Raw genomic sequence first — 23,545 nt, 5'->3', positions numbered from 1 at the left:
GGTGCTCCTACAATTTTATCGTATTCGATTCGAATGATCGTGAAAAAAATGTCTTTTGTTTGAAACTTCTTTTTTCTTCCTTTCAAATTGGATCAGAAAAGATATTCTCCGATTGATAATAGATTGAGAGCGTAACGTGATGTTTGTTAAAAAAAAAAAAAAAAAAAAAAAAAAGAAAAAAAAAAAGAAAAAAGAAAACCAATTCCCAAGGATATCATCTTGTTTACACTAATTTAGTTACGACACCTATCTGCGTATGCATGTAGGTGTATAATCATACCGCTATTGTCAATCGTTTAAGAAGAATCTCAATCAAACTTTCCATTGAAGGTATACGCGTGGGTTTGCCTTCTATCTATTTCGAGACTTTCTCATCTCTTCGAGGAATAAAAAAAGAAAAAAGAAAAAAAAAAGAAAAAAGGAAAAAAAAGAAAGAGAAGAAGAAAAGAAGAAAAATTAAAAGAAATAATCAAAAAAGAAAGATTTGAAAAATCGTTCAAAAATTGTACAACTGTAAATACACACACACACACATACACTATACACATATATATATATATATATATATTTGATGAAGGATATAATCTGTAATCGTAAATGCATGTTCGCTATAGAAACGAAACAGTATTAACGAATAATAATTTTTTTTACCGTTTATCGAAATACGACCAACGATCGTCGTCTATAATATATACGTTTATGCACTACAGTACTACGAGCGAACGTAATTATACCGGGTGTAAGTATCGCCTAGGCTATTTGTAGACGAGGAAAGGCGTGGCCATAGTCCTCAAGAATACTATAAAACGAACCGTTTGATTTTTAGCGCACTGGTAAAATCCATTAATGCCATATGTAGGCTAATGTCAAGAAAGCATGACAGATCGTAAATATAAGCGACGACGACGTGATTGATGACACATCGCCCACTATACTTTTAACGTCAAACCGACTCCGACCAATTTGACATGAATTGTTTTTTTCTTTTTTACTTAATTTCTTTTTTCTCAATTCTTCTTCTTTTTTTTTTTTTTATTTTCTTTTTTTTTTACGATACACTTGTTAAATACGATCGAATTGATTTACGTGTATTGAATTATTATCACGTGCGTGAAAATTTTTTCTTATTTTTTTTTCTTTTTATTGTAATGTACATATATATTTGTTTAGTCTGTAATAAAAAAAAAAAAAAATATATATATATATATAACCAATAATATTCGACAATATTAAGACAATATTAAAAAAAAAAAAAAGAAAAAAAAGAAAAGAACAGAAATAATATGTGACGAATAACATATATATATATATATATATATATATATATATATATTTTTTCTAATCGAAGATTAGATAGATCAGATCAATCTCTGTCGATAAAGGCAACGCCAATTATGTTACACGAATCACGTTCAAATTTACGCTCGATTAATTTCCTTCGTCGAACGAATTATCACGACATTTCATCTTTGCTCCGTTGATCTCGAATCACTCGTATACAACGAAGTCTCGTATTATTCGAAGGATATTCGCAAGATGTTACGTGCAAACGCTTCCGCGTTACGTCTAACTATCGGACCTAATCTAAGAATTTATTGTCCTTTAGTTAGTGCTGGTTAGAAGAAAGAGCAGAAAAAAAAAAAAAAAAAGAGAAGAAAAAAGAAAAAAAAAACTTAACAGAGACTTTTAACAGCTCTATTATTAATTCATAATGTGTAATCGAAGATTCACGAAGTGTAAAGTAAAGTAAATTTATATATATGTTTTTTAATTTCTTTTTTTTTTTTTTTTTTTTTCCCCTTAGCAATTCCTAGCAAGGACACGCGATCAGAGTTCGGTTAACATCTCAGAGAAATTACGACACACCCTGTGTTTGCCACACGTTCAGTGAGAATGTTGAATCGGCTATTAATATCGCCCACAAATCTGTCCTTTCTTTTTTACATTGGCTTCCCCGGTGATACCGTGAGTGAGGATTAAATTGACCATAAATTTAGCAACTATCCGCGCTCGGACACGTTTCGTATACTATACAGGAAATCTCGATACAATTACAAATCAGAAATTCCACGTGTCTCGCCTACGGGATTGAACGCGTATCTCTTATTGCGTTGGTGCATATATACATATATCTTTTGAAGTTACGTAACGATGTCCTCTGGTCTTTCGTACTATGATTTAGTAAAGTCATTTTCAAATTTATCGATCTTATCTATTTGAAAATGTTTTACTTAATTTTCATTTTTTTTTCTCTCTTTTTTTTTCTTTTTTTTTTTCTTCCCCCCCCTCCTAATAATATCAGCGTAACGTTCGGGAGAGAGGGGAGTGGCAGTGGGGGGGGGGGCCGAGCTCGAAAAGAGTAAAAAGAGAAAGGAGGGAAGAAAAAGAGAAGATAAAAAAAAAAAAAAAAGAAAGAGATAAAGAAAAAATAAAAAAAGATTTATAAACATTTTAAATCGTTAGATAATAATTCAAATATCATCAGGTTTGAAAGATATAAAAATAATAATTATTCGTTTAAAACGTTGCAAAATTTCTTACCTAATGTACGACAATAGGCACGATCGTTATAATCCAAGCGAGATAATAAAACTTATTGTTAGTTAAGATCGATTCACGTGATAGATCCTTAGACGATATTCATCTAAGGAACAATAATTTTTATCGGTCATTGCTACATCACGGAAAAAGCTCGTTAATTATCACTAAGAGTGAACGGTTTTCACGGCGTAACCCGTAGAGATCCGAATGGATGCTGAATTTATTGACGTTTATCTTTTCTTACAAAAGGAACGATACCTTTTGCCGCGCAGACACGATTGCGCCATTATCGAAAGCAATCGATCGTGATTCGTTGTCCGCAATTCTGAAGTAACAAAAGAGTCCAAGATCTTTTAAACTCCCACAAAGTATCTTGCACATGCCAAAGTAATTTATGATCGGATCAAAATTCATATAAATAAATAATTTAATTACGATTAAATGATCCTTTAATTAATTAAAAGAACATATCGTATTGTTAGATATGAAATTGAATCTTTACGAAGTTAGAATTAAAAATAATCCTTCTTTATCATCATCATCATCATCGTCTTCCTCTTAGACAATTTGCTTTCGATCGCGAAGACACGTGAAAAACGAGATGATAGGTTTGGTTTAAAAAGGGGGAAAAAAAAAAGAAAACAAAAATAAAGAAACAAAGAAAAAAATAGGAGGAAAAAAGGGAAGGTTCACGTTGGAGATAGTAAAGGAATTTTTTAAAAATGTTTCTACGAAGAAAAAAAAAAAAAAAAAAACGAAAAAGAAAATAAAAGGAAAGACTTTCAGACGGGTAACTCCCCTCTCTTTCGACATTCTGGTTTCTTTAAGAAAAAAAAAAAAAAAAAAAAAAAAAGAAAAAAAAGAAAAAAAGAAAAAGGATAAAGAAAGTAAAAAAGTGTAGGAGGAGAAGGAGATAACGACAGGTTTGGATCTGAACCGTCGGGAATACAAGAGACTGCATAAACAACGCATAGACATAAGCTACACATGGACCAGCTGGAACCACGTTGGGTTTTTACTATTTTTAAATTCCTACACTCCCTTTTTCTTTCTCTTTCTCTCTCTCTGTGTGTGTGTGTTCGAAGAAATAACTTCTTTTAAAATCCAAACATATATATTTCTTCTAAGAACCATCCCATCCGTTAATTCATCGTCTAACGTGATACATAGAAACAATCAATCCAATTCTAATACTATCCCAAGAATGAGAAAGAGAAAACAAAGTTACGTGATGCTTCTTTTAAATTTGTTTGGAATATCGAAAGAGAGAGAAGACAAAAAAAAAAAAAAATTAAAACAAATTAGAAGATCCCTTACGTGACGATCGTTACGTATGTATATATAATTTATATAATTTATATATGTATATATATATATATATATATATATATATATATATATACATAAGGAGAATCGTCCTCTCTTCAGAGTCGAGAGGAGTCAACTGTGTTGGCGCGACCCGGATCCAATCGCCAAGAATTCTCCAAGAGAATCACGAATCCCATCAGTCGTCGTGACTGTCGGCACTCAAAAGGTTACTTACTTATCTACCTACCATATATACGAGATACGTCTCGAAATCTTATTTGCGTTTGACCGCGACGTACCACGCGATATTTTTTTCTTTCTCCATTTTCACTTATTTATTTATAATTTATTTATTTTCATGTCTATTTATATTTTTCTTCGTATACGGATGAAAGGTACAAAAAAAAAAAAAAAAAAAACATGATATATAGAAAAAAGAAAAAAAGAAAAGATTACAGGAAGAGAAAAGGGAATAAAAAGATTTTTGTAAAAGTGAAAATCTCTATTTTGAATCGAATATTTAGATCTTTGTACGACCTTGTCGAGATAATCAATCCTTGCCCCCCACTTTCTCTCCTCCTTCACTACCCCCCTCCACACCACCCTCCCTATTCGAGAATCTAAAGAATCACATTTTAAACATTATCTCATAATAGTATCTTTTATGATCGTAATCTCGGCCGATGAAAGTCAGGCGTTCGATCTAACTCCGTCGTAAATTCAATCGGTTCGACGATAACACTGATACTCTTGTACAAGTACTGTGTTCTTATGGTTTTAAAGCATTGGCAAACATAGAGGATATAAGCGTTACAAAAGGATCTACGGACGTCTATCAGATATAGATAGATCTGTCACGGAAGTGGCTTTCGGGTTATAGAGAGGCAAACAACAACGAGAAACTGATCGAGACGCGACTACATGTCGTACTGTTGTCGTTCTTACCGTAGCCACAGCCACCGTCGTCGTTGCTATTGCTATGTTGCTGTTACTGTTGCCTTTGCTGTTACTCATTGCTGGTTATTCGCGTGGCATGCTCACCTAAGCTTAATTGACTTGTATACTTATGTAATTTATTTGCATATCGAATTAATGGACGTTGAATTAATGTACTTACATAATGGACGTATGAATACGTAGTCCACGTTTGTGTATATATATATATATATATATATGAGTGCGTGTGTATATGTATATAGTAAATACGTAACATTTCTTTTGAAATGGGACGCTACAAAACATTGGGGGAAAAAGAGAGAGAGAGAGAAAGAGAGAGCAATAACGGAGAACAATATTTTATATAATCTGAGTTTAATCATCAAATAGTCTTCGAGGATCGACCGTATATAAGATAAGAATCTTTTTAAAAGATTCATTTAATTTCATTTAATTTTTCATTTATTCGGGAAATAATCGATCGAGAATTAAAAAAAATATATATATATATTGATGGAAAAAAAAAGAAATTATTTGATCGATAAGAATCTATCGAATATGATACGTATATAAAATTGATCGAAAGACAATAATGATATAAAGAACGAACGAGTCGATAGTTCTTAAGGATCGTAATAATTGTGGTAAATGTTAAAGGGAGAAACGAACAAAAGAAAAGAAAAAAAGAAAAAAAAAAAAAGAAGAAGAAGAAGAAAAAAAAGAAAAAATAAAAGAATTAACCTAACACGAATCATGGAGAAAACTATAATTGGATCTCTAATGAAAACTTGTGCGCGATTCTAAACGAGACATTATTCGTTTATACGATTAAAAATTGCACGAGGTGCGATCATGTTTTTTTTTTTTCTTTCTCAAAAGACCATACAAGTTTTTGAAGGAAAAGAAAAGATCAAAAAAAGAAAAGGTAATATAATTATACAATATTTATATATATATATATATATATATATATATATATATATATATATATATATATAAAGAAAAACAACAAAAGAAAGAAAGAAATGCAAAAAAAAAAAAAAAAAAAAAGGAAAAAAGAAGAAAAAAAAATGAGAATGTCGACACGTGCTCTTAGATATAATTGACTCGTGTTCCTTGCACACAATATATTTGCATTCCATGCGAGACTAACAAAACGGCCGACTGTTAAACTCCAACAGGCTATTGATCGCCGACAGGAATACATAAATCCAATAGGCAACGAGCAAGAAACCTGGTCCGGCATTGCATCGGTCCTACCAACCAAGGTGCTACCAACCACACCTTGTCCGAAGGGAATCGCATCTAGGCGTGCCGTTAAACGGCGATCCTCGTCCGATTCCGCGAGTCCGCTCTTACGGGCTACATTTTTCTTTCTTTCTTTCTATTTTTTATTTGTTTTTCTTTTTCTTTTATTTTCTTTTATTTATTTATTTATTTGTTTTTTTTTCCTCCACTACCATTCCTTTCTCTCCTCATCTCGATCACGCCATATACGTACATGTATATATATATATATATATATATACATATATATATATATATTCTATATAAATATTTCCATACTTTCCGATAGAATCGAGAAAACCTTATAGGATACAACTGGTAGCTCTAAAGGATCCTCGTTTTCTTTCATAATATTACACTTAGTATAATATGTATATGTATATGTACATGTACATTGTACGCGCGTATCCAAGTTACATATGGTACGTATTATACATATATATATATATATAAATAATCGTTTACTTAGAAAACATTGCAAGTATACTTTCTCTTGTTTCGATCGATTCAACGACGTTTAGTTTTCTTTTCGACTTAGAGAAACTGGATGATGAGTGTACGTAATTTGGAAGAAACAAAAAGAAAAAAAAAAAAGAAAAAGAAAATCAAGAAAAATAAATAAATAAATAAATAAATAAATAAATATCAGAAAAAGAAAAAGATAGGGATACATACATATATACAAATCGAAAAGTGTTGGAAGTAAATACTTTCTCTTGTTTCGATATATCGTCAAAAAGAGAGAGAGAGAGAGAGAGAGAGAGAGAGAGAAAGAGAGAGATAAGTTTAATTCAGGAAAATGCGAATTAAGAGGAAAAAAATTTATACATACATATGTATGTATATACATATAAATAATAATGTAATAACTACGGAAAGAAAGTAGGAAAAGCGATATAAGGAAAATGATGATCGGAGTAATAAAATACAGAGAGAGAGAGAGAGAGAGAGAGAGAAAGAGAAAGAGAGAGAAAGAGAGAGAGATAAAAAGAGATAGATAGAAGGGAAAGGAGGGCGGATGCCTGAGGGTCCGGAATCGCATCTCTTGGATTTGCATAGAACAGCGTCGCCGCAGATCATGCGAAGAATGAGTTAGAGAGAGAGAGAGAGAGAGAGAGAGAGAAAGAGAGAGAGGAGGGCAAGAACTCAAAGGTCACCTTGTTACGAAGTGATTCCTTGCAAGTGGTCTTTGCTGTTTCCCATGAGGCTGATCCATAAAGCGGCGGAGGTCGGCTAGCTGACACGATGGATCACAGCGATAAGAATATATGCGGCATGTTTTGCAACGTGTTCCAGCATACCGGAAGAAGTGGACTGCGCGTGCGCTCTTGGAAGAACTATTTACAGTGTATTCACAATCATTCTCTCTCGTTTTCTCTTGGATACCATCGCAACCAGTTGTCTTTGTCTTCTCGTCGTAATATTTCCATTCTTTCTCTTTCTCTTTCTCTCTCTCTTTTTCTTTCTTTCTTTCTTTCTTTCTTTCTTTCTCTGTCTCTCTGTCTGTCCTTTTCTCAAAGCAATATATTCGTCGATATATTAGCGTGGGCGAATCGAGTCGAACACCGACCTCACCTTACTTCGACTTGAAACTCGAGCGAGTCTTTCAGGACGTGGGCTGTGTTGCTCTTTCATCGTCCTATGTATTATATTATTCTAACAAAGCCTTCGTGGAATGATAGAAAGGTGCCAGGATTGCGCTAATAATAAACCTCTTGCCTGTTCGCCACCATACGATATGACGGCAGGTGCATATATATATATATATATATATATGTATGTAACGTATTGTAAGTATTACATATGTATCTCATTTATCTGCGATATCAACAAAACTATTCTAAAGTAATTAATTTTCAAAAGGCAAAAATATCTTAAAATGAATAATTTCAATATCTTTTCAAAGATAATCGAAATATCTTCTTACGAATATAATATACTATCATATACATATATATATATATAAACTAATTAATTCGCGAATTTTATGAAAATATAATACAAACAATTTTTTTCCCTCGAAACGATTATTAATTAAAATTTCCAATGATTACGCATATATCGAATTATAAGCACGATTAAAAGCCGCGAAACGTGTTGAAAGATGAAAAACATTAAAATTATTATAACCTTATCCTGTATTTCTACGTGCACTCGTCGTATTATACGACGTTAAACGTCGTAAAATCTCGATTCGCGCTTATAGGGTCAAAGGTGTTCATAATATCCGTGTCAGCTCCCTTATAAGATACGCCCAACTGGCAATTTGAAATACGTCCTATTTCATCGTGATTCTCACGATGTTACCCACGCCCTAGAAATCGACGCAACTACTTACGACGCCAAAGACGTGAGTTTCACGATTACTCTTCCGCTTGCCGCTTTCCTCCTAAGTGTATCCATATCGATAACGATGATTTTCCCCTACCTTTAATCCGCCCCTCCCCCCTTCCTCATCCACTCACTCTCTCATTCTCTCTCTCTTTCTTTCTTTTTATCTCTCTCCATATCTATCTCTGTTGAAAATTGTGCAACCATATCGTACATCGTTTCTACTTTCCTTCGTGATCCCCATTTGCGACAAGTCCTTCACTTCTCTCCCTTAAAAATACTATAACGAACCACTACCATCACGAACCTTTCTTTTCCTTTCTTTTCTTTTTTTTTTTCTTTTCTTTTCTTTTCTTTTCTTTTCTTCCTCTTTCCATCTCCCTCTACTCGTTTCTTCCCCACCATCGTTGATCCTCTCTTTCAAAAAGGGATATAAGAGATCTTGTTATAAACGAGATCGAAACTCGCTTCTCCCACGCAACGATTACCAAGACTTTTGCCTACATATGCTAGTTTATCTATCTGTACTACCTTATTCTCGAAGGTATGTACATATGTATAGTATACATACATATATATATATATATATATATATATATATATAGTATTGCCGACGTTAGCATTTACTTTTGATATAAATTTCATTCGAAGAAAGTTTTACGTAGGTATTATCGTAGGATTGTCGGTTCCAATCGTTATATTCTACGATTTAGCGAGAGGATTTTAGTTTCATATTTTCTCTCTCTCTCTCTCTCTCTCTCCCTCCTTTTTTTTTCTTTCACTCTCTCAGAATCCGTCCAACTGTTCAGATATATATCTCTGTTCTATTTTTAAGAAACTACGAACGATCTTAAATGATTTATTATACAACGTAAAGGACAAGGTGAATAATATCGATCTATCTTTATTTCATGTTTCCTTTTCTTTCTTTCTTTCTTTTGTTTTTTTTTAATTTTTTTTTTTTTTTTTTTTTTTATCAAACCTATTTATCTCAGTTAAAGGTTAAAGCTTTTAACAAACGTTTTATCACGTATTTGTATTTATTTGAAACACTTTGTTATATTGCGTTAAGGGGACGATCGTATTTAAGAACGTCACAAGAAGAGTTTTACGTTCGTATTAAATCCCACGATGTCCGTTATGTCTTTAAATATAAAAGCAAACAGACAGAGACAGAGAGAGAGAGAGGAAGGGAAGGAGAAGCAAGATTCCCTTTCGAAGTGAAATATAGTCCGGTTGAGATAAGTTAAATTGAATCGTATTTTCGCTAGACACCATGCGTCGTCCATGAACGTAAAACAGTATAGTATACTAGTATATAATAGTAATAGTAGTAGTAATAGTAGTAGTAGTAGTAGTAGTAGTAGTAGTAGTACTAGTAGTAGGTAAGTACGAGTACGTAGCGTTGATGAGTGAGCGGTAAAGTCGATCGTTCGTGATGCCTGTTGCTTATTCATTGCGGCATTACCTTCGTGTACCATATTTTATGTTGCGCAGACAAGTTCTCTCCCTCCCCTCCTCTCCCCCCTCTGTTTCTATCTTTTCTCCTCCCTTTTCAGCTCCCTGTCTGTACTTCTTCTTCTCGCGGAGGATTACAAGGTTTCGGTCGTAAGTTAACGACAAGATAAGGGCCAACTCGAGAAGGGCGTAGAGATAAGTTAAACGTAAAGCCAAAGAGACAGAAAGAGTGGGAGAGAGATAGAGAGAGAGAGAGAGAAAGAGAAAAGGGAGAGGGAACTTCGAGGCTGCAGAACGTCGTTGCTATGTGCACCTGTCCACTGTGATCCCGACCTCCCTCGACATGTCTTAGTTGGCTCCCTTAAAAGGTTCGCGTGGGTGAGTCGCATAGTTACGCACGTGACTCCCTCCAAGTAAAAAGGAAAAGAGAGAGAGAGAGAGAGAGAAAGAGTGAGAGAGAGAAAGAGAGAGAGAGAGAGAAAGAGTGAGAGAGAGAAAGAGAGAGAGAGAGAGGGAATGAGAAAGAGGGAATGGAGTGGGGTAAGGTGAAGGAGAAAAAGAAAGAGTGAGCTCAAAGGAATTCCAGGGGACTGGGCAACTGGATCTTTCCACGAAGGGAAGATGCATATGCATGGTCGATGCAAGGGAACGTGAGAAATATTCGTGCCACGTACTACTTCGTGAACTCGACGCTAAATTCTGAACATTCTTTTATTTATTATTCTAAACCGATCGACTATTTAAATCGACCTTTTACTCTTCCAAATGTGATCATGATCTCATCGATCGAGGTTAATAATATTGAGATAGATGGGATACCGATCGGAGACTAAAAGGGTATTATATTTGAATGATTTTATTTTACGTCGTGACAAATTTTTATTCAACAATTACGCGATTTATTCGATATTACAAATTATTATTTCGTATTTCATTATTTAACGCGTTATCTTGTATATTAAGATATTTTTGTTTATATGCGATGATATTAACTTATGGCAAAAGTTTTATTTATATTTTTTTTTTCTTTTTCTTAACTTTTTATACGCAGTATATTTTATACTATGAAATTTTATTTATATATAATGTTTCTCTCTCTCTCTCTCTCTCTCTCTCTCTCTCTCTCTCTCTCTCTCTCTCTCTCCCTCTCTTCTTTTCTCTTTATGTGCAGTATGTTCTATGTGAAAAAAATTTTATTTATTATTTCTTTTCTCACATGCAATATATTTTATCATTCGATTAAATAACATTATATTCAATATATTTTCTTATTAAAAATACCAATACTATTATCATAATAATAAAAATATATTCTATCTTGTTATTAGACAAAGCCTAACGAAACAAATCGAGAGGTATAATCGATATCGTTTCATTTAATAAAAGAAATAAAAACTAAATAAATAAATAAATAAATAAATAAAAAGAAAAGGAACGAAGAAAGAACACGAACGTCGCACTCGACGGCTTTCGATCGCACTCTTTGAACTCGTTAGCGAACCAGTTACTCTGCTGGTTACCCAGTTACGTCGTTACGCTTGTTACTCATCCAAAGAGATCCGATAGAAATCCATCGGTGATGTTGCAAGAACTTCTTCCTTGAGTAAATCTTATACTTTTACGCATACCATTCGAAAAATATTCATTCGTTGACATAGATCTTAAACGAATGAATCTAAATATATGAAAAAAATTTATATCTCTTTTCGCACTGTAAAAAATTAATTTATCTAATAATAATATTAATAATCAATCTATACATATATATATATATATATATATGTATAATTAATAATAACGAACTCATATTTACATAATAATAATAATAATAATAATAATAATAATAATAATAATAATAATAATAATAATAATAATAATAATAATAAACTCTCGTAGTCAATAAAAATAATAATAAAAATAATTAATAACAATGAGCTTAGATATTTAATAAAAAAAAATTATTATAAATATAAATAAAAAAATAATAATGATAGCTATGATAGTAATGATAATAATGAACACGTAGATATAATAATAAAAAAATTTCCCGTAGAAATCTTACGAGATGGTATTATTAAAAATTAAAAAAAAGTTTCACGAAAAAAGTGACTACAATATAACGCAATATATATGACATCCTCACGAACCCTTCGTAATCCGCATATGGTTGACGAAGGGTAAGGGTGAAACTGATTAAAATGCATTACGAGAACGAGCGAGCTCATAGGGCGAGGGCAATATGATGGGAGAATTTTAAGATAGTCCTACCGTATCACCGTCGGCCAGATAATAAAAATAAAAATAATAATAACAATAATAACAATAATAAAAATAATATAATATAAGACAGATATAAGGACGATATATATATATATATATATATATATATATATATATATATATATATATATATAGAAACGGTCATTAAACGTGCTATGATTCAAAATACATTCTTACGAAAGAAATCCACGTGCCATATGTCCGGACTTGTTAATAACCATGGCCGGTTGGTATCATCGTAATGAAAAACGCAATATCACGTTATATGTAATAAATATCATATACATACATATCACACAGGGTCGTTCGTGCCATTAATCATGAATATTTAGCATCTACACAAAGGGACAATAGCGTTAACCGTGAAAGCTTTAACGTAAGAAGTATCGCAGTATTTCATTGAAGTCATTTTTCATCCCATCTTTTTCATTGATTCTCTCTCTCTCTCTCTCTCTCTCTGTCTCTCTCTCTTTCTCTCTCTCTAACTCTTTTTTTCTTTTTTCTTTTTGCTTCCTTGTAATTTATAAAAAGAATAGACACGAATTATCAACGAATGTGTAAAGCATTTGAGTAGTCAGTCAAAAAGACGGAGATACCTTGAAAATATTCATCTAATAAGAAAAAGAAGTAGATGGAGAAAGGAAAGAGAGGAAAAACGAAAACAAAAAAAAAAAAACAAAAAAAGAAAACAAAAAGAAACAAAAAAGAAATAGAAAAAAAATATAAGAGAAAAAATTGTAAATTTTCGTCTCGTTCGTCGCGGCGACGACATTCGATTCGAAATCGTTTATATATATATATATATATACACATCGGGTTTCTTTCAAGAGACATTAGATATTCCAATCACGATTATATTGTTACCACGTGAATTTCGAAGCCTTCGAGAATTGCGAACTTGGAATAATCCGTGTACGGTCTTTGTGGACGTGCACCAAATGTACGAAAGTACGGGAAACGAAGCATAGAAAAAAAAAAAAGAGAAAGACGGGAATAGAAGGACAGTGAGTGCGAGAGAGAGAGAGAGAGAGAGAGAGAGAGAGAGAGAGAAGGGAAAAACGTGACTAGGAAAATAAAAAGAACTTTACTCTCTTTTTTTTTGTTCTTTCTTTTTTTTTTTGTTCAAGATATCCGATATATATATATATATATATATATATATACATAGATCGAATCCAACGTTTGAGTTCTAAATAAATTGCAACTAGGAAATCAAGATGGCTGCCGTCGATTCGACTGGATCTTTACGAAGCATTGTGTTAAAATCACAATCGACTCGTAAAGATGAAATTCGCTATAGAAAATTGGATCTACGTCGATCGTTAAATCTATCGATCGTTAAAACCTAAATGTAGTAGTCCCCAAGACTGGTGGGTACACATTTTCAATGAATGGCAATTGCTTACGTACATGGACATTGACTTATGTTATATTCTATGATAGCTATAACGTTTGTTGAAACACAATGTGTGGCGTATTTGGAGTTAATAAGGTATGATCGAAAGGAGGCGCCGAGTTTGGCTTCGGCGAAGTATTATATCGATAAAGATCGATATCGATACCGATATCGATATCGTTGTCGTCATCGTCGTCGTAGTCGTCGTAGTCGTAGTCGTCGTAGTTGTTGTTGTTGTTGTTGTCGTCGAGAGAACAAGATTTATCCGTTTGATTTCCTTCGGTGATAAATTTTCAAACACCCTCCCTTTTCTACGGAGCTTTACTTTCGATCGCTTTTAACTCTAAACCATATAACACTTTCGATATCGTGTAAATAAAGTTTCTAACGAAACCCAAGAGAAAATGTAACTCGTCCGGTTTATAAACCCCCTCCCACCCACCCTCCCACCTCACCTGACCTTCTGTAAGTAATAATATAAATCGATCGAGAATAGATCGTTGTTATAAAGTATAATACTGTTTTAATATGTCCGGAGATAAGAGAGCTTATGGTGATAGATAAAAGGACACGCGTCCACGTAAACACGTGGACCCCTAATGAAATGCTTTGTATCTAACAAGTCGACGGACATAGAAGAGGAAATTCGAACCGTCTCGATTCGAGTTAGAAAGGCCACCTTCTCGAGTATCGCAAGATGTAAACTAACGCTATAGCGTCGACACCATAGCCATAACATATCGGATTAACAATCAGATACATCTTGGTACGTACGTACGTACGTACGTACATTCATATATTTTAATGCTACGGACAATACGAGAAACGTTTGGTTAATTCGAACGTACATAAATAAATAAATATATACATGCGTGCGTATCTATGTACGGCACGTATATCGATTTAAGAAGGATAAAGTAAGATCAAAAAGAAAATATATATTGATCTTACTAGATTTTACTTACTATTATTATCAAATAAGATCTAAACATAAATATAGATATTATTTTATATTTAGATGTATATAATGTATAGTCTAATATAAATAATATTAATAATAAAAATCTAATATAATCTAAATTTATATATATATATATATAATAAATTTATATAATTTTTTACATCTTACTACATTAATATCTTACTATATTTATTATATTTATTAATCTATAATAGTAATATATGTATATATATATATATATGTATATTAATGTAATCTATTTTCTCGTATGTTAAACAGGTGACATTGAGGATTGCTTAGTAGCGCCTGTCTCTCAAGGACAATTCACACCACTTCCTGAAGCCCTTTGTTGGGCTATACTAGAATTGACGTCACAGAGGCAAGCAGCGACATTGGATACCCTTAGGTCAGCACTCAGGAACGCATTTCCGGCAATGCAAAGACCTAGCCGAGAACTTGTATACGATGCTCTGGCTAAGTTGATGCAAGAACGAAAGATCTACCATACGTCTCAGGGATATTTCGTTGTAACACCGGAAACGAGAAGACTCAGGCGCGATTCCGGGAGTTCTAGACGTTGTTCAAGAGAGGTCAATGGCACCAGAGGCCAGGGTGGTATGCTTATGAGTAACGACGAAGCTATGGCACTGGTTCATGGAGAAATGTTGACCCTTAGAGACGGTGACGTTACGCATCAGGCGGTACAGACCAATCTGGCGGACGTTATCTGCGGAGGTACGTTACTTAGATACATTGACCGTGTCTTACTATCTATTTAAATTATTCCTTCTTAAGAATTTCATCTCGTGATTATCTAACAATTTATGTTAAAAAAAAAAAAAAAAAAGAAAAAAAAAAAAAAGAACGATTGATATATAAATCTATCTACACGGGGAAGCTATCACGGTGAATAACGTGAATAACGACGTAACGATCGAATGGAGAAAGCTAAAAAAGAAGAAAGAAAAATGTTAAAGAAAAAAAAGAAACAAAAAGAAAAAGACATAAGAATTCTAACCTATAACCGAAGAGAAACGCAAGACGATCCTAAATATACACTTTGACAGTACTTCGCAAGGTTTATCTCTCTCTCTCTCTCTCTCTCTCTCTCTCTCTCTCTCTCTCTCTCTCTCTCTCTCTCTCTCTTTGCGCTTTCACGTTATATCGTTAACACACCAGGCTTAGAATCGGTAGAACTTAACAGCTGTAGCTGCTGTTACTGTCATTGCTATTGCTGTTGCCGTTTCTGTTGCTGTTGCTGAGGACAACGACGAGCATGGCATGGCAAACGTATTAACAGAGGTAAAGAAGAACGTTCCTACTACGAAATATAACGTTCAAGTTCGAGCTCGTTTTCGTCGTCCTCTTCTCTCTCATGAAAGGATCCACAGGAAACGGAGTGCTCGTAAACTCGAGGAACTCGCTTAAACCGGTCGATCCGGGCAAACTCGTTCGGCACGTGTTCGGGAATCATTCTGAGTGTCCAGAAGAAGCTCCCTACTTGCCTGCTTGGTTGCATGGCCTGGCCTGGCTGCCTTAACGTTTCAGATCTTTTTCTTTCATCTTACTGGACGCGAGACGAACGCGTTATGTTGCAGTTGTCCTTGGTAGTCGTTCAAGTCTTCTTCGTCAAATTCTATCGAAAAATGAGAGCTATCTGTTTCCTCGCCATTCCCATTGGACTCCCCGAAAAATTCTTAACTTTTTTCATATATGTATATACAGTAAATATGTACACGTGTCAGAAAATATATTATGTAAAAGTATTTACTTGCTTGTTATAAAAATATTATAATCGTATCAGTATTGAAACGTGTAACCCCCCTCTCTCTCTCTCTCTCTTCCACCTCACCACCCCGTTAGGAATTTTCCAAAGATTGCAATAAAATAATCGATTCGATAATTAACACAAATAACGTTAATTATTTCCTCTACGAAATCTTTGCACCTCATCCATTAAATACAACGTAGCGAAAGCACTTTCGTGATCTAATATATGTGACACATGCGTGTATGTGTGTATGTGTGTATGTGTGTATGTATGTATAGATATATGTAATATATAAGTGAGAAGTAATTGAGTCGAGTTAGTCCAAGAACGATTAATCGGTGGTTGTAAATTTGGACGATTCTTGTATTATAATATAAGAGAGTCCGAGAAATTCAACGATAAAGCGAGACTAAGCGGAAACTAATTGGTATTAGACGTCGCATTATTTTCGCCTTTTATATGCCTTTAAAGAACGTATGGAGGACGGAGAAACAAATATCGTGGCACGCGTTAAAGAGTCAATTCGCCGATCTTATGGCAAGTTGCCGATACCTCGAAAGCGTTTAACGCAACCGATATATTAGCTATTGGTCACGACATTGTCTACCGTTACACACGCTCTTGGAATCACGTGGCAATCCCGCGTATATATATATATATATATATATATATATATATATATATTTATATGCGTGCGTATATGCGTACATGTGTGTGTGTGTGTGTTTGTGTGTGTGTGCGTGTAATCTTCCTACTTTTCTCTTACTCCTTTCTCGGTCGTTTCTCACGCAGGCATTTCATTCGGTCGTTGGCTATAGCCTCTGGCTATGTACCAGGATGAAAATCGGGAACGAGGGTGTTCCACTTTTTGAGAAGGCAAAGACCGACACCGCCTAATGAGTCGAACTTTAAATGTCCCGGTGATATTTTATGTTTGAAAATTTAAATGAGACAGAGAGAAGGATGAGAAGGAAGAAGAGTGGGAGAGGGTTTAAGAAAGAAAAAGAAAAAAGAAAAGAAGAGAAAGGGAGAGAAAAGGAAAGGAGGAAAAAAAAGGAATATAATTATATTACTATTATGTCTACCATACATACATATATATATATATATATATATATACACTTACGCGTTCGAACATCAAAGTTTATATGTATTTTAATTAAATGTGTTTTCTATCTAAAAAAAAAAAAAAAAAAAAAAAAAAGAAAAAAATAACGGACAAAATATCCTAAGAATTTCTAATTGACAAAAATAATGGTGTTTCGTTCTTTCTGATACGTTTGATTTTTTCTTTTTTCTTTTTTTTTTTTATTCTTTTTTTTTATCTTTCTAGGTAACCCAAACGATAAGGTACTGTTTGCCAGGTGTCGATCGATGCCAGGTCGTCTTGAAAGGAGACACTCGCTTAGACTGTGGGGATCGGCCAGACGTTTGCACCGTAGCGGAAGTTCACGGTCTTTGCCAAGGAGGCCGGAAAGAAGTGACACTTCGTCTAGCGCCGAATACGCGAGCACCGATAGCGCACCTCATAGTCCAACCAGTGAGTCGAGTCGGGGGAGGGATTGTTTTGGTGATGGGTGATCGCTTAAACGGGACACTACTTGCTCTATAATTATATAGAAGGCGATGCTATGAAAATTTGCATCTATAATTTACTATTTGTGACAAATTGTTTTCCAATTTCTTACTTTTTTTTTTTTTTGTATTTCTTCTTTTCACTCTCTTTTTCTCTTTTTTCTATCTCTCTCTCTCTCTCTCTCTCTGTCTCTCTCTCTCTCTGTCTCTCTCTCTCTCTGTCTCTCTCTCTCTCTCTTTTCCTTTCTCTTTCCATTTGTTCAATCGTTTATCCAAATCGAAGCTTCTTAGTCACCCTTAGCTGGCAAGCCCTTCCTCAAATTCCTAAAAACTCTCGCACAGATAATAACAATATTGGTCATATTTTTCTCAAGGTTTTTCGGGAATGTTCACAGAGAAAATAGGCTTGCTATCAAGGCTATTCCGACGTAGTACGAGGAGAAAGGGTGCACCTTTGATGGGTACGTTCAGCGCTCAATATCCTCCAACAGAATGGTTCAATCCACGTGTCGTACATCTACATAGTGTAGCTACGCAAACGAGAGCTGCTAGTCCTTCGGTAAGAATAACGAATGTATTATACTTATCGAAATGCCGTTAAGTTATTTCTTTTTGAGATATCAACTTGGATTTAAGGAATAGTAGTAGTAGTAGTAGTACTAGTAATAATAGAAGAAGAAGAAGAAGAATAAAAACAAAAAAATTAGAAGAAGATCAGGATACAATTTCAAAGATTTATGCGTTATCTTCTATACAGATGATGGAAGGTTTGGATCAGTCGCAGACCAGTTTCCAAGTCTGGGACGATTCGAGCTCGGTAAGATCAGCAACATTACCAAGGCGGCACCGACGCCAAGCCAGCGGCGATTCGTCGAGTTTATTGGCAAATTCTACACCAAGAAGCTCGAGAAGGCATCGATCGCCATGTTCGACTATGCCAAGATCGAAATGTTCTAGCTTGAGTAGATGTACCTCAAGGGCATCGGTCCTTCCGCCTAACGCCAATCAAGAACCCTACCAGACACGTAATCAAGTTCAAAATGGAAAAAATTCTGCCAACTCTTCGCCAAGTAGAAGCGGCGGAAGTTCTGGCTCCGTTAGGACTACCAACGTTAGTCCTGCAAAAACCGCTACGCTTACCAGGTCCAATACGAGGCAATCGAGTTCTCGTAGGCCGAGTCACGATTCGACTGCTAGCGGCACAAAATCGAGCAACGGTTCGCCCCAGCACAAGGTGAGACGTCCAATCGAATCTATTTACGTAGATGTCTGTACTATTCGCGAGAGATCGAAAGCGTGCCTCGTAACTATACCGGAGTCGCTTTGTCGCTTTATTTTTAAAGCTTCGAGCGATTCGAGTGCGTACCTATACGATAGAGATAGATAGATAGATAGATAGATATATAGATATATAGATAGATAGATAGATAGATATATACATACATACATAAATAAATAAATAAAATGTACGCCTCGAGATCTGGTTTTAACGATGGCCGTTCGCTGATCGAACGCAAATCTACATATATACTTAGATACACCTACCTACCATATATATATATATATATATACCATAGATATGTATATGTATATATATATATATATATATAAAACATATATAATAGTATAAGTGTCTCTACGCGTGTGCTTGGTTGCTTGCACCGATCCTCGCTACTTTCTAACGCTTCAAATGAGAAATCTATTTCCTCGTAGGTACTGCAAAAGACGTCTTCCGGTCATTCGTCTCACTCGAGTGGGAAATCGATTTCTAGCGGTAAACTTTCGTCTTCCCCGCTGAAGACGAACACGCTGCCGGCGAAATCGTCACCGTTGAAGGTCGTACAGCAGGGATCGTTAACGCCTCTCCAAGAAGCACAGAACTCGATAACGCTTCAAGTGTCGACGAATCTCAGTCCGGTTAATTCGTCACAGGAACAACGTGCTATACAGAATAGCGTAACATTGGCATCAAATGCTACGAGTACTACAACCATTTCTGGATCCCCAGGGACTAAGATCTACGTACATCAAAATAATTCACCTATGAGATCTGTAATTACTTTTGAAAATGGTACGGTTAAGACCAAGGTTACGGAGAAGGACTTGACAGAGTGTAAGGAGAAACAAGAACGCGAACTAGTTGGCGAGAAGGCATACAAGTCTCGAATGGACGAGGAGAAACTTTTTAAGGGTAAACTCGACGAGGAGAAACTAAATAAATCGAGTAAAATCGATCGACCGTCCTCTTTGTATTCTGGAAAGGAGATCAAGCCTGGACTTCTCTCGGAGTCCGATAAAGAAAACAAGCCTAAAGTAGAAGAGGAAACACCTAGTAAATTAAAGTTAACCAATCGTTTGAACAATAGTCAAGCACATCTGATAGACGGATCAAGTGGTAACATTGATAAAAATTCATTGTCACATGAAAACACTACCGGTAATTTATCCAGTACGAAAAATACGAACGATGCCATGAATAATTCACGAAAGCTTAGTCTCTCTTTGTCGAAGGATGCACTCAGTTATCGGAACCTTCTCCGTCCAGGATCGAAAAATAATATCTCATCTAATCCTCCATCACCGACAAAATCCTTCGATGGCTTTGGTGGATCTTTTAATAACGTCTACATCGAAAATCTCGAATCGGGTAAACAACAAAGAGCACCTCAGGGCTCCGAGCCTAATTTAGAAAAAACAGTTAGCCGTGGCGATCTTTATTCTTATCCGAGTTTGAGCGACATGCAAGTTCAATTTACAAGTTTGGCAGCACAAAAGATACTTAAGGGTTGTCCGATAAATAGCGTCGATACATTGGTCGAAGTTAATATGGCGGCTGCCGAAAAGCCAAACAATTGCGACGTCACCGTTCACACGGATTTTGGTCTCGTTTGAAAGAAAGAAATAAAAAAAAAACAAAAAAAAAAAAAAAAGCAAAAAAAAATTCTCCACATGGAAACATCATCCTCGATAACGAACGTTAGGCTGTGTAACGATCTAACCACGAAACTCATCCTTCTCGTCGTCGTCGTTGTCGTCGTCGTCATCGTCGTCATCGTCGTCGTCGTCATCATCATCAACATTGTCATCGTCCTCATCATCATTTTATTGACGTATTTCGATTAATTTCATCACTAGCACAGCGTAACGTTTTAACATGAACGTGTATGTAAATGAAAACGATCCAGTTCCAAGTGAAACTATCCTTTTAGATCGATTCTAATGTCCTGTAATATATCTAATAGATAATAATCGCGTTCGATACACACACACACACACACAGGCACACACGAACACGCACGCACGCACGCACACGTACACAAATCATATGAAATGTCACTGCCGTTGTCCCGAAAAAGAAAAGAAAAAAGAAAGAAGAAGGAAAAGGAAAAAAAAGAAATGGAGAGAGGAGGGGAAAAAATAAGATAGAAATAAATATACGACGGTAGTAGGTGATACTGCGACATGCATACGTATATAAACGTGCCTACGTTTTGTTCCGAGAGAAAACAGTTGCAGGAAAAAAAAAGGGAAAAAACGTCAAAAAAAAAGAAAAGAAAAAAAAAAAGAAATGTATTCTAAAACCGTTATTCTAAAAAGTGTCATTAATCAATTCCGATGTATAATCATGCGTTAAACACCGATATATCTGCACATAAGTATATAAATAATCAAAGAGTTTCGTTTCCCAATGAGTTAATAATAAAGAAAAAAAAAATGTCATAGAGAATAGTTATGCCACAATAATCGCAGTTTTGCGTCGCTTTACTAAGCTTTAAAGCGATTTGTCAAAGCAATCGTTCATAATTAATATCTTTGCAACTTCTATGTTAACAAACGAACACATACACACACACATACATACAGACATTATATACATATACGTACACAAGCAAGCACATACCATACACTAGCGCGCACATAAGGGAGACGAATCATTTTCCATCGATAATATTACGTATACTCCGTCGATAAATCCCATGATGGTAATAATCTGTATTAATGGGTAAATCGAAAAGCAGATCGGTTGGTAAAGTAGAAATGGATGAATGGTGATAATTCATAATGTCGATAAAAATGTTTTCTCTCGGTATAAACGGTATCACTCCGTAATTAGTGCAATCGTATAAATCTAAGTGCCAAAATCCATGTAGTACTTACAAGAAACAGAAAAAAAAAAGGAAAGGAAATGAGAGCAAAAGGAAAAAGCAAAAAAGAAAAAAAAAGAGAGACTAGATCGATCGCCTTACAGAGTGTAAATTACAATTATTATTATTATTATTATTATTATTATTATTATTATTATTATTATTATTATTATTATTATTATTATTATTAATATTATTTTTATTATTATTATTATTATTATTATTATTATTATTATTATTATTATTATTATTATTATTAAAATTATTATTAATCGTAATAATAAACATTCAACTCGTCGTTCGAATCGCGAGAATTTTCAAACGGGAACCATACATAATTACCGACAATTCGCGATGAATAATAATTAATTATTAACCTTAGAGAATAAAATAAAACCATAGAGAGAGAGTCCCATCAGTCAGTAGATAATCTCGTGTGTGTAAAAAAAAAAAAGCAAAAAAAAAAACTAAAAAAAAAAAAAAAAAAAAAGAAAACGAAACACTCGCTTTGTACATTTCTTATTACTTTAAAAATCAACGATTATAACCGATGATAACGTACAGAGCCTTTCGTTTGTTCTATTTTATTTCACTTTTTTTTTTTCTTTATTATTTTTATTTTTTATTTTTTATTTTATATATATATATTTTTTTTTTTTTATTTTTTTTTTTTAATCCTATCTTATTTTTACTATTGAACAAAACGAATTGAGAGGCCTTCGGGAGAAGCCCTTTTCGTTTTTTTCGTTTCTTATCAAAACTAACTTGTAGAATATTATAGCATAATATTAATATCTTATAACACACAACGAAAAGCATATGAAAATAAAAAAAAAAAAAAAAAACGAAGAAACACAAAATAATATCCTATCTCGAATTATCCAACGAAAAAGAATAATAATAATAAGAAAGAAAAAAAAAAAAAGAAAAAGATACCTGCCACGTAAATAATCTGCTCTTATATAGAAAAAAAGAAAAAAAAAGAAAAATAAAAAAAAAAGAAAAAGAAGGTTTTGTTCGTATATGTAATTAAAAAAAAAAAAAAAAAAATTGGCGAACTTAACGTTTCTCGAACTTTTCGTTCGTTAACACACTCATACAGCGCGAACTCACGTATAGTTCAAGAGAAAAAAAAAAAAACAGAAAAAAAAGAAAAAAAGAAAAAAGACAAAAAAAAAGCAATCACGAAGAAAAAATACGTGATTTTATTACTCGAGCGAAATTATACGTAATAATAATTATATGACATACGAATGCAAATAAATAATAATCTTCGATATATTTCGTTATATATGCATATATATATATATATATATATTCTTACTTACGGTGAAGAACTTTCGTAGTGAATAGACCATTTCTATTTCGCAGATTTCTTCTAGCTCGTACATTGCAAGAATATGTACACCGACGCACTTGGCAGTTTTATCGATAAAAAAAAAATACACTCGGTAAGTTTAATTTGTATTTTTAAATAAAAAATATATAAAAATCTTTTATATAGATATATTTATATATATATACGTATAAGAACAACGATCGTTCTAAAGCGCGCG

At 34.0% G+C, this 23,545-nt stretch overlaps 1 protein-coding gene across 7 annotated transcripts in view; it reads left to right on the top strand.

Moving 5' to 3' along the window:
* The window catches only part of knockout (Stork-head domain-containing protein knockout), an 86,230-nt gene extending 63,440 nt beyond the window's left edge, over positions 1–22,790 (top strand). For 6 of the 7 annotated variants that reach the window (XM_035874845.2, XM_035874844.2, XM_085659700.1 and 3 more), the window contains exons 4-8: positions 14,778–15,233; positions 17,603–17,809; positions 18,219–18,403; positions 18,602–19,078; positions 19,558–22,790. In XM_035874845.2, coding sequence (XP_035730738.1) covers positions 14,778–15,233; positions 17,603–17,809; positions 18,219–18,403; positions 18,602–19,078; positions 19,558–20,736 — 2,504 coding nt within the window. In that variant the 3' untranslated portion in view covers positions 20,737–22,790. The remainder of the gene's footprint in view (positions 1–14,777; positions 15,234–17,602; positions 17,810–18,218; positions 18,404–18,601; positions 19,079–19,557) is intronic. The other variant, XM_035874848.2, reaches the window with a different exon arrangement.
* Positions 22,791–23,545: the final 755 nt, after the last annotated feature.

The sequence above is a fragment of the Vespa mandarinia genome, chromosome 10 (assembly GCF_050613455.1).
Source record: "Vespa mandarinia isolate Hongniang chromosome 10, ASM5061345v1, whole genome shotgun sequence".
NCBI classification, from domain to species: Eukaryota; Metazoa; Arthropoda; class Insecta; order Hymenoptera; family Vespidae; genus Vespa; species Vespa mandarinia.
Note: the sequence above shows the minus strand (reverse complement) of the source record. Positions and strands in the feature narration are given on the sequence as shown.